Source organism: Chaetura pelagica, unplaced genomic scaffold (genome assembly GCF_000747805.2).
Source record: "Chaetura pelagica isolate M959 unplaced genomic scaffold, ChaPel_1.0 scaffold531, whole genome shotgun sequence".
NCBI lineage: Eukaryota > Metazoa > Chordata > Aves > Apodiformes > Apodidae > Chaetura > Chaetura pelagica.
In genome coordinates, this window is record NW_009952362.1 from 3,746,732 (window position 1) to 3,760,525 (window position 13,794).

Genomic DNA, 13,794 nt, shown 5'->3' on the forward strand with positions numbered 1-13,794 from the left:
TGGAGGGGCTGATTTCTGGATGCTGAACAATGGTTACCAGCGAGGGAGAAGCGTGCGCGCGTGTTTTAGCTGTGCGTTACCTCCGCAGTCAGACATTCACACAGTGACCATGACATCACTAGCTTTTCTTTTCTCTTTCTTCTTTGGGTCGGAGGGGGCTACTTCAAAGCTTTCTTCAGTTCAGTACGATATTTCCTTAACTCTGAAACCATGAAGGTAAAAATGTTTGGGCTTCTTTTTTTTTTCTTTTAAAAAACAAAAAGAGAAAAAGTTGGTTTGTAGCAGGGCACGTCGCTGCAGTTAAAGGCATTTGCAGGTGGAATGGTTTAACTCTTGTCATACGCAAAATGAAGTTGTGTATTTTTTTTTTTATACTATTCAAAATAGTATGTAGGAGTTTTTCATTGGGTGCTTTTGATCCTGTGTTTAGTTGAAACACAGTTACATTTTATCAGTTCTTCAGGAAGCTCAGCTCTAACATGAAAGATAAAAATTTTAGGAGCAGTACATTAAAATTATTTCACTCAGTGATAAAGAAATAAGAAAAATAATCCTGAATGTTGATATATATGAGATAACATGTGTTTTCACACCGTGGTTCTGTGTTCGTTATCAGAAGTCCATGAGACTTTTTTTTCTCCTAATAATATATATTACAGAAAGCAAATCTACCCCTCTGCCAATTGTGTACATTGTCCAAAACTATACACAGAAAATAGGAATGTATTTAAGAATTTTAGAAAGCATTGCATCATCACTAGAGGTTTTGTAGGAATCGTGAGTTTTTTGCTGTTTTCTTTTCTAACTCTGCCAAGCTTGCTTAGAGAGTCACTGCATCCAGGAGGAGAATTTCTATCACTTCAGTACTCTGCGATACCTTTGCTTGAGTAGCTTGGATGATTTATTTGCATTTTCTCGTGTAAAACAAGGGATTGAATTCTGTAGAATTTATGTAAAATGAATTAATCTAAAAGGATGGTTATTTAGATGTTTCTTCATTCACTGCGTGTTGTTTGCGTATGCAGGTTTTACACGGCTGGTAGTGAGATCTCGTAAGCGTTTTACCTTTAGAGGAATTATTTTTATTGGGACTTGGGGCAAAAGGCCTGACAGCTCTGTATAAATGTGCCTGTTTCATTCCTTCCAAAATATTTGCAAGATGTTTCAGTTCTGATATGCATTTCACATCACATTTTTAGGGAAACTTAGCTGTATTCATTCAAGAAATAATTGATCTGAACTTAATTAATTTCATTGCTCAGTTGTTTTGTGGCAGTATGTAATTATTTCAGCAAATTAAAAATGTAAACATTTTTTAGAGCTTTGTTATTTATTAAGTTATTTAATGTACTTTGCTTTATATATTGTGTATCAATGTTGAGCCCAGTCCACTATAATCTGTGATGCTGCATTTTAAAATGCTGTACTGAAAACTTGGCATCATATCTTCAGGCATGTATGTGCCTGTTCGTTTTTTAATAATGCTGTTACTACTGAAATTGTCAAATACAAGTGGGTATAGGCATGCATCCTGATTTTTCTTTTTATTTCTTATAGTTTTTTTAACAACGTCACATTTAAGTTTTTACTGTAAACAGAAGTCACAGATATCCTAACAAAATTAGTGGATCTATTTCTATTACAGTATGTGTCTGTCTAGTGCTGAAATACGTGATTTATATACAAGAATTAAAGTTCTTTATAATGTGGCATTTTGCAGAATGCTAGACAGTAAGTAAAACTGCATTAGTAGATATTCATACAAACCACATAATAAATAAGGTTTATTAGGACACTTATAAGCTCCCTTTTGCTTATATTCACTTCTTTTTGTCTTTTCTGAATATTTTTGCTGGCATTATTGCTCTGTATCTCTCCCTTTTCCCAGCCCTTTATGTTCAGGACTGTTTCCTGAAGACCTACTGAGGTTTCACTCTCTACTTGCTCAGTGGTGGTGTATCCAGCACACCTTGTACTGGTACTGCTTAAGAAAACAGTGGTTTTTTGTTTTAGTCTAATGTACAAAAAGTCTTTCTGCTTTTTGCCTTGTTAGAGATAAACGAACGCTTGCCTGCTCTACAGAGATATTATCTGTCTAGTAATTAACTGAAGTATGCAAAGAAAGCACCAAGTATTGGTCAAGTTGGGGAAGAAACTGTGTCTCTTCTTTTATGATGAAAGAAATAGATCTGGGCACCTCGGTGCCTGAAACTCAAAGATTTGAAGCACTTCTCTGTTTTCCTCATACGGGGAAATTCACCTGTTGAACAAATAATCTAATTTTGATACGCAGTGTGAGGCTTGGCTGGATATCTACAGGCCACAGTTTCTGGGCTATAGGCTGGGGTAACTCCCATGCCCAAATCTGTGTGCCAAGAGCAGGCAGAGCAGATGGAACAGGCTGCTTTCTCTTTATCAGTAAAGCATTAAGAAAATGCGTGAGGTGAAATCTGACTGGCATTAATGTAATTTACAAGTGATGCTGAAGGATCTCAAAATACACAGCTCTGTCTAAGCAGGTGCTTGTCTGGGTCTAACTGACATTAGAGTAACACCACATGGGTGCAGAACCTCACTTGTATTAAAACCTCAAGTTTGTTTGTTTTTTAGGGTTTTTTTACCAAAAAAAATTCAAAAAACACCATAAATACCGTTGCACTAAGATTCCAGTCAACAACAGCTTTGAAAGCAAAGTGTGAGCACACCTAGTACTAATGTTTTGCTACCAGTGTTTATAATTCTCCTGCATAAAAACTAACAGGCAGCAATTATGTATCTAAACCCCAGTTCTTTCCCTTTTACACTAGAGGATTTGGCATATGCTAATTATCACCAGATCATTTCACATAATTGCCTTTTGGCAAAATTAAGTGGAAATTTCCTGAACATCTTAAATCCTCATTTCCCCACCCCCTCCCCTCAGTACCTTCACTCCCTTACAGGAAGGATGCCAGAAATGTCAAGCGGGGTGGCTTAGTGCTCCAGTGTGCAGGGGACACTTCATCAGAGTTAAGGGGGGGGTGGGATGGAAGAAAACTATTCTTTTCTTGAATGAATTGCTGGACACTTAAAGCCAGGAAGCTGATGTTGTTGTTTTGTCTGAGAGATTTCTAATAGAACACGAGTTTTTTTGGAAAGGTGGCAGTTCTTGCAGTAGCAGGTAGGTGCTCGCTGGCCTGGGAACTGGTCAGGGAGGGAGGGGGAAGAAGCAGAAGGATGCAAAAACTCTGTGTGTGTGTGTCCCCCTTTTTCTTTTTTAATATATTAAGGGGAGGGCAGTAGGGGGTTGTTTTTTGTTGTGGTTTTTTTTGGTTTTTTTGTGAAGCTCTGTCTAGGGCGGGTATTGTCCCAGCACATGGTTGTCAGTGCTTCTGTCATCATTTGTGTGAAAGAAGAAAATGAGCCATTTTTTAGCAGGGTGAGTTGTGATTATCAATGGAGGCCTTGTCTTCCACTACAATGGGGAGTTAGCTTAGGGCAGGACCTTCAGCAGAAATCAGCTACATTAAACTGTGGAAGGACTCAGACCACTGTATCAGCCATAATGGAGAAAGGGGAAGTAATTTTCAGCGAAAATGCTTAGTCAGGTGTGAAGGCGTCCTTAAAAAATAAACTGTGACTCCACTAGCTAAACAGAGCTGGGTAAAATTAAATCTTCAATTTTTTCAGGAACTGCTTCATCACTGGCACTGAATTTTTATACTTTGGAAGGAGATGAGGACTGAGTTGGTGGGTTTGGTTGGCTTTAGCTTTTCGGTTAACCTAAATGGTTTGCAGTTTCCTTGTTGGCGTTTGGGGTGCCACTCAGGATGGTTGCTCACACGGGTGATCCCAGGGCCAGGGTGGCACTGACAAGTACTTGGCTTTGGTGACTCAGGCTGGAAACAGAGGCATGTTCAAATATTTGTAGCAATATTTTGGAATTTGCCTTTTCTTGCAACTTAGTTTGTGATTTAGGTGGTGGGGGTGTCATTCCTAGGCAGAACCAAGGAGAGATCAACCTTTAGAAAAAAAGAAACTGTCCTTTAACAAGCATCTTTGGAGCTGCAGAGCAGCTCAGGAATATCTGTTAGCGTTTTGCTGGCTCTAGTCAGCATAACTGCAATAGCACCATCTGGAAAATACAGGGATACAAGTTATAAACCTTTTTTTTAATGTGGACTGGTATTTGAATGGTACCTTTTGCTAAACCCAGTGACCAACTCCAGGAGGGCCTGCTAATTCAAGACCACTGTTGACCTTCTGCATCCACCCTGGAGGAGGAGAAAAGGCTGACAAACCCTCTTCTGTGCTGCTTTTGTTTTATTGTATTAGGCTCATAAAGGCACTTTCAGGGTCCATCTTTCTTCAGCAGAAAGGGAAAGCAATGAGGAAACAGGGAAGAGGAGGACATGACAAAAAAAAAGACAGGCGGAGCTCTAGCTCCATTTGTTTTCAGGGTCTGTTGATTAATAGGTTTTAAGGTAAATGGTGGGCTCTAATTCCTCCTCCCTTCCTCATAGTGGAGGGGTCTGGAGTGCAGGAGCCTGAGCAGTCTCTCCCTTGCGGCGTTCCCAGTTGTGTGTGGTCAGCAGGTGCCTGGCAGGCAGCCGCCCACCCCTGCCTCACCAGCAGAGCTTGAGACTTTAAGTACACTTAAAAGGTTGCCCTGGGTCAGGGAAGGGGCTACCCCCTTGGCTGCAGCCATGGGACCTCTGCCAGCGGCCACTGGAGGTTCAGCTGTGCTGGGCGGGAGCAGCGAAACAGCCTCGCTGAGGCGGAAGGGTTTGGCTGCTGTGATGCTGCTATGGCATGGTGGCTTGTCTTCAGCCTGGGTGGCATTTTTTGCAGACCTGCTTCTACTAGAACCATGTTGTCCCGGAGAGGACAAATCCTCTGGTCTCTCTGGCATGTTTTTTTTCTTGTCTTGGAGTCAATACCGTGTTTTTATTTCCAAAGCCAAACAAGCCGTGAATTTGCAAACAGAAATTGCAGTAACAAACTCATCCTATTTAAAGGTTGACTTCTCTTTGTGTGCTCAACAATACAATGTTTCATCTCATGCAAGTCTTATGTTGCTTTCAGAGACTTAGGAACTATTGATTTATATAGCATGTATTAACTTCTTCAATAAATGGGGAGTATTCATCAGTGGGGTGTATTAAATTGGGCTGTACACGCACAGAAGCATCTTTCATCCTGTTAATGAAATGTCCTTACCATGCAACAAAGACTAATACACAGCAATTTATACACACAATCCCCTGCAGTTTAAATCTGAAGTTCAGATATTTCTTTTGTTCCCTAAAGGCACCTATCAGAATTTAAGCTAAGTGGATCTCACTATCCTTCTCAAACATGTATCTGCCCAAAAATTTGTTGTGGGCTTTTTTCTTTTTTAATTTAAAAAAAAAATAAATATTTTTTTTTTCATTCCAGAGCTGAATTATTGTCAAAAGTCATCTGTGTTTAAGCACTCCCAGAAGCATTTTAAATTAATATATAGAGATTTAGCAGTTGAGTCCCTATGGGGACAATTTCCTCTGGTTTCCTTCAGGCAGGGGTTATCAAGAAAAGCAAACTTCTGTTGTTATTTTGCAATTCTTTACCATGCCCTCTAACCCAGCGTATGAGACCGCAGCTTTCAGTGGAGAGATGTGATTTATCAGCAGATGACTTGGTACTTTGTAGGTGCTGGGATTTCTCTCAAAAAATCTCCACTTGTCCATGCCCTGTTTCCACATGCCCTGATGCTAATCTGTGTGTACCAGTGCAGCTCCCCTTTCCCTGCCTGACAAAGCCATAAATGGAGTTCTTCAAGTTGCCAGAGAATTTCCTGCTTCTCACATTGGCTTTTAGCTTAAAACTACCCTTGATAAAGTACTTGCAAATACATATTGGAGAAGGGCCTTTTGCAGGGGAATGGCTGAGGTCATCTATTAGGTGTCTTCTATTGATGGCTTCTGTGGTTTACCTTTCATTGCCAGTGGATGGGGTTAGGACCACACTTGTTACTCAGTCAGAGCTCCCATTGACTTCAAAGGAAGATGCACGTGCAGGATTAATTCCTGCTCATTCCCAGCTAGTCCTTTCTTTTGCTCTTTTCCAAGGAAGCTTAGTTAACTTCAGGAATTCTGCTTTTAAAGAGCAGCTTATTTAGCATATTATGCATGATTAGCTTGGCTTGCAGATTATGTGTGCTATTCTGAGCTGAGTTACAGTCCCTTTTCCCAGTGTTGATAAACACTGCAGAACAGAATACAAACCTGGGTTGGGTTAATGATACAGAGCTGACTGATTTGCAGGGCAAGTGGATCACACTCCTTTATCCCAGAGAGCATATTTTTAAGCATGTAGATGACAAGTTTCCCCATTTCCTGAGGTACATTCTCTCCACACCTCTGCCCCTGAGCCATCAGAGTGGCAAAAATATATCCTACCCAACGATTCTGTGATCCAGTACCTTTATATGAATTGTCTGATAGAATTCAGGTGTTTGCAGGACAGTCACCCAAATAAAAATTACTTATCTGAGGAAAAGTTTGCAGACTAAAGTTAAAACTCCTGGTCATTGACTTTTAAAAATATATATATATATATTTTTTCTTTTTCTGAAAGGTAAGTAAAATAGTATTAATTTAGCACTTGTGCTGCTCTGTGGAGATATTGCAGGGGGTCTTGGTGTATCAAAGCAGTGTATGGTAGTTTCCCACAGTTTACATATAGCCCCCTATGGTATATCTGGCTTTGGTGATAGGGGCATGTCAGTCCAGCTTTCTGCTCACATATTGTTTCTTGTTTGTTGGCTTAAGTCTGACCCTCTAATATTATTCTGTCACTTAATTTCTTTTTTGGACTGACCAGTTTCAGTTTCTGTGAAAATAAGCTTTCCATGGAAGATAACCCTCAGTGTCTGTCAGGATCTGGGTGAGGGCTTTTTACAATGATGTGAAGATGACGTTGAGAGAGCACAGTTACAGCTGCTGCAAACCTGTGGGTCATCTAACAGCAAGAATTCACACAATTCTTGGCCAGCAAGATCCCTCTTGTTGAGAATGATTTTTTTTGTGTGTGTAAACCAGATCAAGTGGTTATTTGGCATATGTTGTCATGTGTTGAGTAGATGCCTCCTAGTTTGCATGGTGTGTAATATGATATGTTACATGAAGCCCCTGCCAAACCTTTCAGTTACTTTTGGACTCCTAAGGTTGATTCACTTGGAAAATAACAGATTTGGAGTTAGAGCATCTCCTTTGGCTTTTTAATTAAGGGGCTAGATCCCCATAGCTCCTCTAATGCAAACCTGTTACGGGTCTGTGCAGCCGGTAGTCCTTGATTGTACAACTGGCAGCCAACCAACACAAGGTGCTGTAATTGATAGTGTTGGCTGTCACAGCCATGCTCTGTCCTGTGTTGTGGACTCTCCTGTGTCACGAGCATGGTATTAGAAGGGAATCACTCCATGGAAGGGCTGCAGAAAGAAATAGATATGGTAGAAGTTGTAGGGAGCATAAGCACTGCTCTTTGGCTTGCTTCTCTTGGATGCACACTTTTTCTGCAGGTTATCAAAGAGGTGAGTCGAATAGGTTCATACAGCAGGGGCTGGAGCTGGAGGAGTCTCCCAGGGTGCCTGGAGGAGCCAAAGCTGAAGCTTAGCTTGGCCAAAGCACAGTGGAGGGGCTTCTTGTTTATTCAGGAGGAGACACGTTTCTTCTCCTTGTAGCTCTCAGTCTATCTTTCCTCTTCCTTTCCCCTAGTCTAGAAACTCATTCTCAGGGAATAACTGAATTATTTTTTAAATGCTTTTAAGGAAAGCTCAGAGCGTTCAAACCGACATCAGATAATGACTCATCTAAAGCGGCACAGCCAGGGTGTGTGTTTGGGGGTGCTGGGAGTGAGCAGTGGGGTTGGAGCAGGGGAGGGAAGCACTGGTGGACCCTGAACACCAGTGGCGCTATCGGGAGCTGCCGTGGTATCACCACTTCATTTTAATGTGATTCCCTTTACTTGATGTTAATGCAAGTTGTTCCTTACTTAAAGTAATAAAAGGAAATGAAGACACATTCTAAAATGAAACCTGACTCTAATCCATTCATCATCTAATACCAGCCTCTTTATCTTTGCTGGTACCTAATCTGGTTAAATGTCCCTGTTGTAGGATTTTAGTGAAAATCCTCTGTGGGGAATAGGGTTTTTTGCAATTGGATTACTCGCAGTAAATGGTCCAGCAGTTCGCTTGTTTCAGCTTAATTTTTTCTTTGTGATCTTGTAAGGGTAAGCTACAGTTCAGCCTGGTTTTTCCTTTCATTCATTCACTCCTTATTTGTTTTTATTGTAGTTAGGAAAAAGATATATTTTTTTTTTTTTCCCCCAGAGCTAGGACTGTGGCAGGGAAAGCCTCGTATCTGTGTGATTATTCCCCCCACAAGAGTGTTAATTCCAACAGCTTTATCTGTTTTTTGTGCTATTATTTATATAGCTGAATATTTTAGTAGCCTAATTCATCAGTATCCGGTTTCCACTTATTAGCGCTCTCTGATGAATTGATAATTAATCAGCTCTTCTAAAAAATATATATATAAAATATGCAGGTGATCGCTTGTCAGCTTAATGCTTGCTGATGAAGGGAATACTCTAGCACTACAAAGGCTTTTTATCTGGAGTACTTGCAATGAGCAGTAAAATGCAGAACTGAAAGCAAGGACAGGAAGGGGAAAGGAAAAGACCTACAGGTCAGTGAGCATTTGGTTCTCCTGCTAATTAAATGGGGGACTTTGTCAGCCCCTCACTGAGGAGTCTGCCTGCATCTTCCAGGTAAAGGACAATATTTCTTTTTTTAAAAAAAAAAATAATGAAAAAAACCTTAAAGCATTGCTGTTGTTCCATACAGGAGTATGAGAGGTCAAAAATATTAAGGACACTCAAGAGCAAGGAAAGTGTGTGAGTAGGTTTTAAGCAAGAGGGTGGGAAAACAGCAAAGGTGACACAAAGAAGAGATCTGGAAAAGTCTGAGGACCATGTTGAAATCCTGAGTGCTTAGATTTCTCTATCATGCCTTGTGCTGCAATGGGGAGTACCTGGCATTCCTCTAACATCATTGACCTTTTTCTCTTGACAGTCTAACAAAGTGCCAGTTGTGCAGCACCCACACCATGTACACCCTCTTACGCCGCTTATCACGTACAGCAATGAGCACTTCACACCAGGAAACCCTCCTCCACACTTACCAGCCGATGTAGATCCCAAAACAGGTAGGTGGGAAATAGTTTGGGGTTTTTTTGAGAGTGGGTGGGTGGAATTTCCATGTTGCGCATGAAGGGGAACGAGTGCGGGAGGAAGGATTCCCATGCTGGAGCACCAAAGGGGGCACGTGAAATGGCAAACACATGCAAGAACATGGACAATATAGGGTTTTTTTAAGCCAGTTAGGCTTCAGAAAGAAATCTACTGGGTGAATTTTCATAAAGCTTCTGCAGGGTGACACCAGAGTTGCATGTATGAGGTCATGTGCAGGTGTGTTTCTTTGCAAGCATGATACCCCATCTAGTAGTTGGATCTACCAAGTCTTTGGTTTGCATGCACAACCCAGAGAGTTAAACATGTACATTCTCTGATCTGCACTTAGAAGACTGCAGCTGGAATATTAAAGGTGGTGGGTCGTGACCGGTATCAAAATGAGTCTCTTTTAATTCCCCAAATCCCATTGTTTCTGTGTCAGGAGTTCAGTCATTTTTCTCCTATAATGCTGAATTTGCCTCCACGCTAACTACTGAGTTCCAGCTCTATACTCACAATTCTTTTCCCCAATGGAAGTCTACCCAACTCTCAGTTCAGCCTGAAGGGCAGTCTTCTTGAATATAGAACATCATGTAAAACCCTTACTAGATTTATTGGTGTTATAGAGCAGAATTTACATGTTATTCTAACTTTTTAAGAGTCCCTGTTTAACCTGAGGGCCCAGAGAAGTCAAACAGCATCAGTCTTCTTTCTTCAGGCTGCACTGAGTTCCTAGTGACAGTGGGTTTGTTTTTGTTAGTCCACATCCCAGCTAGTTAATTGGAAACCGAGTTCATGTCAAAGAAATTGCTCTCTGTTGGCCTTAACGTATGCAGATAATTTATCTAAGTCCAGCCCCTCAGTGATGCCATGCATTAGCTGCTTTTCATTCCCCATGCTTCAATTGGGGCCCCCTTTTAATTGTGCTTAATGCTAACTTCACATGGCTTAAAAGGAATCCATCTCACCAACCCTGGGTATTGCAATTGAGTGGCATAGTCAACCTCTCATTTAAATAATGGTAGTACAGGGAATAGCTTTTAAATGGTTATCGTAAAACATATGATTAACGTCTGTGGACTGTTTACTTTTCTTCTGTGAACATTCTTTCAAGTGTGCAAATAGCTCGCCGGATGGTTAAAGCCTAGTTAATCTGTTTGGGTTTTGTAATGGAGAAAAAGTAATGTCTGCATGAAAATGTCACACAAGGAGATTTAATTTAGAGATTAAAAGCTTCCTGAGTGACTTAAAAAAATAGTTTTTAGCCATGAATACAGTACCCCTTCCTTCTAATGCTCTCTGTTTTAATTTTGCTTCTGTGGTGTAATTGTACTCAGGCTTGTTAATTAAAAGACCCAGTCTTGTAACCCTTATTCCTCTTGAGTAATTCCTGCTTGCTCTTAAGGTAAGGAGGGTTGAGATTTAAACCTTGTGTCTGGAGCCAATTTCTGCTCTCCGAGTAGGAACTGCACCAATTTTAGACAGGATGGATGGGCTCCCTGTCCTTCCTTGCACACCGTCTGCATCTGCCCCCCTTTTTTAGCAAGAACTTCCAGGGGTTCTCCCCTCCACTTCCAGGTTTCAGGAAGGTTTCCTAGATTTGCTCAAAAGCAAACATCATTTGCAGTTATAATGACTTGGTAGTTCATTTTGGAGGTTACTTTGGAATAACACCATTCTGTTGAGTACACAAAGTATGGGTAGGGCCTGTGGTTTTTTGGTGACTTTGAGGCTAAAATAACCATGTAGTTAAATAAGGGACCATCTTTCTATTGAGTGTTTAAGGCAGCACCTAACAGGGAGCAAATCACATCAGTTTTTGTGGTTGAATCTCATTTAACAAGATGCCAAGAGGCATCACTGTATAAAACAAGACTGTGAAACCACCTTCAGAAACCCAAAGTGAAGCCACGAGTGTTGTAATAAAGAAGAATTTATGGCAATTTTGAAACATATGTGAGTTTTCCTTAGATTTTATTTCCATATCTCAGTACTAATGCTGCTATATGTTCTTCTTCCATAGGAATTCCAAGGCCTCCACATCCTCCAGATATATCTCCTTATTATCCGTTATCACCGGGCACTGTAGGACAAATCCCCCATCCGCTAGGATGGTTAGTACCACAGTAAGGAGTTCCATTTTTTTTATTTCCTTTTTCTTTTTTGATGTGTAAAATTTATGTTTGTCACTCTGTGTGTGTGTGTGTGTGTGTGCATGTGTGGCAGCATTGAGATAAGTCTGTTTGCCAACTACCACTTCATTGAGTGGTTATGAATTTATCCACCTCATGAAGATTAATTAAAACTTATGCCAGGTCATGTGGTCTTAAGCAAACATGAGCTGTTGGGCCTAGGTTTGCATGTTGTCTTAGCCAGCTGATGGCTTGTGAAGCATGAATCTTAAAACCTATCTGCGGAACTTTCCTTTTCTTGTTAGTGCCCTTACACTGCACCACATGGGGTTTTCTCAAATTTAGGTTTCTCGCAGCTCAGGAGGATTCTAATGAACTTTTTTAGCAGGACCATCCTTACTATGAAAGTGCAGCTTTAATTTCATTGGCCTTTTCTGTTGAAACCTCTTTTATTTTTCTTGTGGAACAGTAGAGCTTTATATCAGCCAGTGAGCAGCATTCCTGGTTGAGACGTGGCTGGGAAGTTGGCATCTGAGGAAAGGAATTTTCTTGCAAACAAGAAAAAGGAATTAGTTTGCTTTAAGACTGGCTAAGAAAAAAGCCATGGAAAGTCAGTTTGGGATTTTGTTTTCTTTTCAGCTCCTTATATCCCACTTGCAGAGCCTTGTTGGGTGTGAGGTTCCTTCCAACAACTGAGTCCTTATTTTCTTTTTTTTCTTATGTTGCCATCTCTTAAATTGGTTTATAATGGACTTAAACTCTACCTAAGCCTTTTGTATAGTAGATTTGATTTAATCTTGTAACAACCTTTCAGTACCTGAAGGGAGCCTGCAGGAGAGCTGGAAAGAGACTTTTTACAAGAGCATGTAGTGATAGGACATGGGGTAACGGTTTCACACTGAAAGAGGGTAGACTTAGATTAGATATTGGGAAGAAATATTTTACAATGAGGGTGGTGAGTCACTGGCCCAGGTTCCCCAGAGAGGTTGTGGATGTCGTTGCTCCCCCCCGGAAGCATTCAGTGCTAGGTTGGATGGGGCTTTGAGCAACTTGGTCTAAACCAACCTAGGACACTGAATGCTGGTAGAATGCATGTCAGCTTCTTTTCTACTTTCTTGCTTGCAGGACCTAGCTGCAGTGCAGCCATCTCATGCTTCTCTGCAGCAACTGTTTAGCTCAAGTTTGTGCAGTAACAGCCTAAGTGTTTAAAACAAATACACTCAGCTAGTGCCAAAAGTTAGGAACATTAAAGACATGAGAGCCTAGGGAAGAAACTCCTGGTTGTTGTTGAGCCCCATTGCTCATCTGTGTCTCAGAGCCTTACATCTTTACATGTGCAGACACAGGTTTGTCCTCCTTTAACCTAATGTCATTGCTGCCAAACCCATGCAAATACTGCCATGTGTGGCCAGTTTCATCAGGCAGGTGGTAATGGCCACCTCTGTCATAGGAAGACTGTCACCACTGCTGGTTTATAACAAGTAAACACCCAAGGTATAAATATCTACCCACAGGTCATAAGACTTCTCCAAGTGGGTTTTGTTGAGAGATGATACCATCGCATGTGCTTTTGCTCTAGGAGAGTGGCATGGCCAACTTTGCAGAAGTAGCCCAAGGTTTTTATTTCTGCTCTCGCTGCCACTTGTGCTTCACCATCAGCTCCCCAACCCACCTGTCCTCAACTGACCAGGATGTCTCTACCATAGTACCCCCCAGAAAGCGTCCTGCTCAGTCAGATGATATAGTTGAAGGACAGATGAAAACAACTAGCCAGCACAGACAAACCTCAGTCAGAAAAAGTTGTGTGTCTTTCATGAGGATGCTGTTTTGCATGTTGCTGTATTTTTTAATTATTGTAATGAGGTGTGATTGTCTATTGGTTACCCACAATACTTCTTGGGGACTCTCCCCCGGTAACTCTTGTCAACACTTGTTAATCTGACAAAAGGCTACAAATTAAGCTCTGTTAATTTAATGTTTTCTCACCGAGATCTAAATACCGAAAGAGGCCCAAAGCGCAACTGAAGTCCTTTGATTCACTGTACTTTATTTTGGTATAAATTTACATTCATTATTGTTTTCCTTTGGATGTGTAGCCCTCAATTAGTGTGATGGCTCCATTAAAGCAAGCGAGACTTCGCCTTTAATTATTACAACAAAACACCTAGTTTCAGCTTGGGGAGAGGGTCTCTATTGACATAAGCAGAGGTTATAAAATTTAATTAGCCATTCCTATCAGATTTATGGCATTCAAATTGTTCTGTGTTTCTTTCCTTTGATCCTTGCTGTACAATCCCCAAGATTTTTGTTCTGATCAAATGAGAATAAAGCTTACTGTGCAGAGAGAAGTTTTTTGTTGTGTTTTTTTATTTTTTTTAAACCCTTTTTTCTTTCTCTCATTCTCTCT

The 13,794-nt window shown here is 40.9% G+C and overlaps 1 protein-coding gene across 1 annotated transcript in view; it reads left to right on the plus strand.

The window, feature by feature from the left end:
* TCF7L2 (transcription factor 7-like 2 (T-cell specific, HMG-box)) overlaps window positions 1–13,794 on the plus strand; it is a 181,413-nt gene that overhangs the window by 145,897 nt on the left and 21,722 nt on the right. The window contains exons 3-4 of the mRNA XM_010007934.1: window positions 9,098–9,230; window positions 11,279–11,381. Coding sequence (XP_010006236.1) covers window positions 9,098–9,230; window positions 11,279–11,381 — 236 coding nt within the window. The remainder of the gene's footprint in view (window positions 1–9,097; window positions 9,231–11,278; window positions 11,382–13,794) is intronic.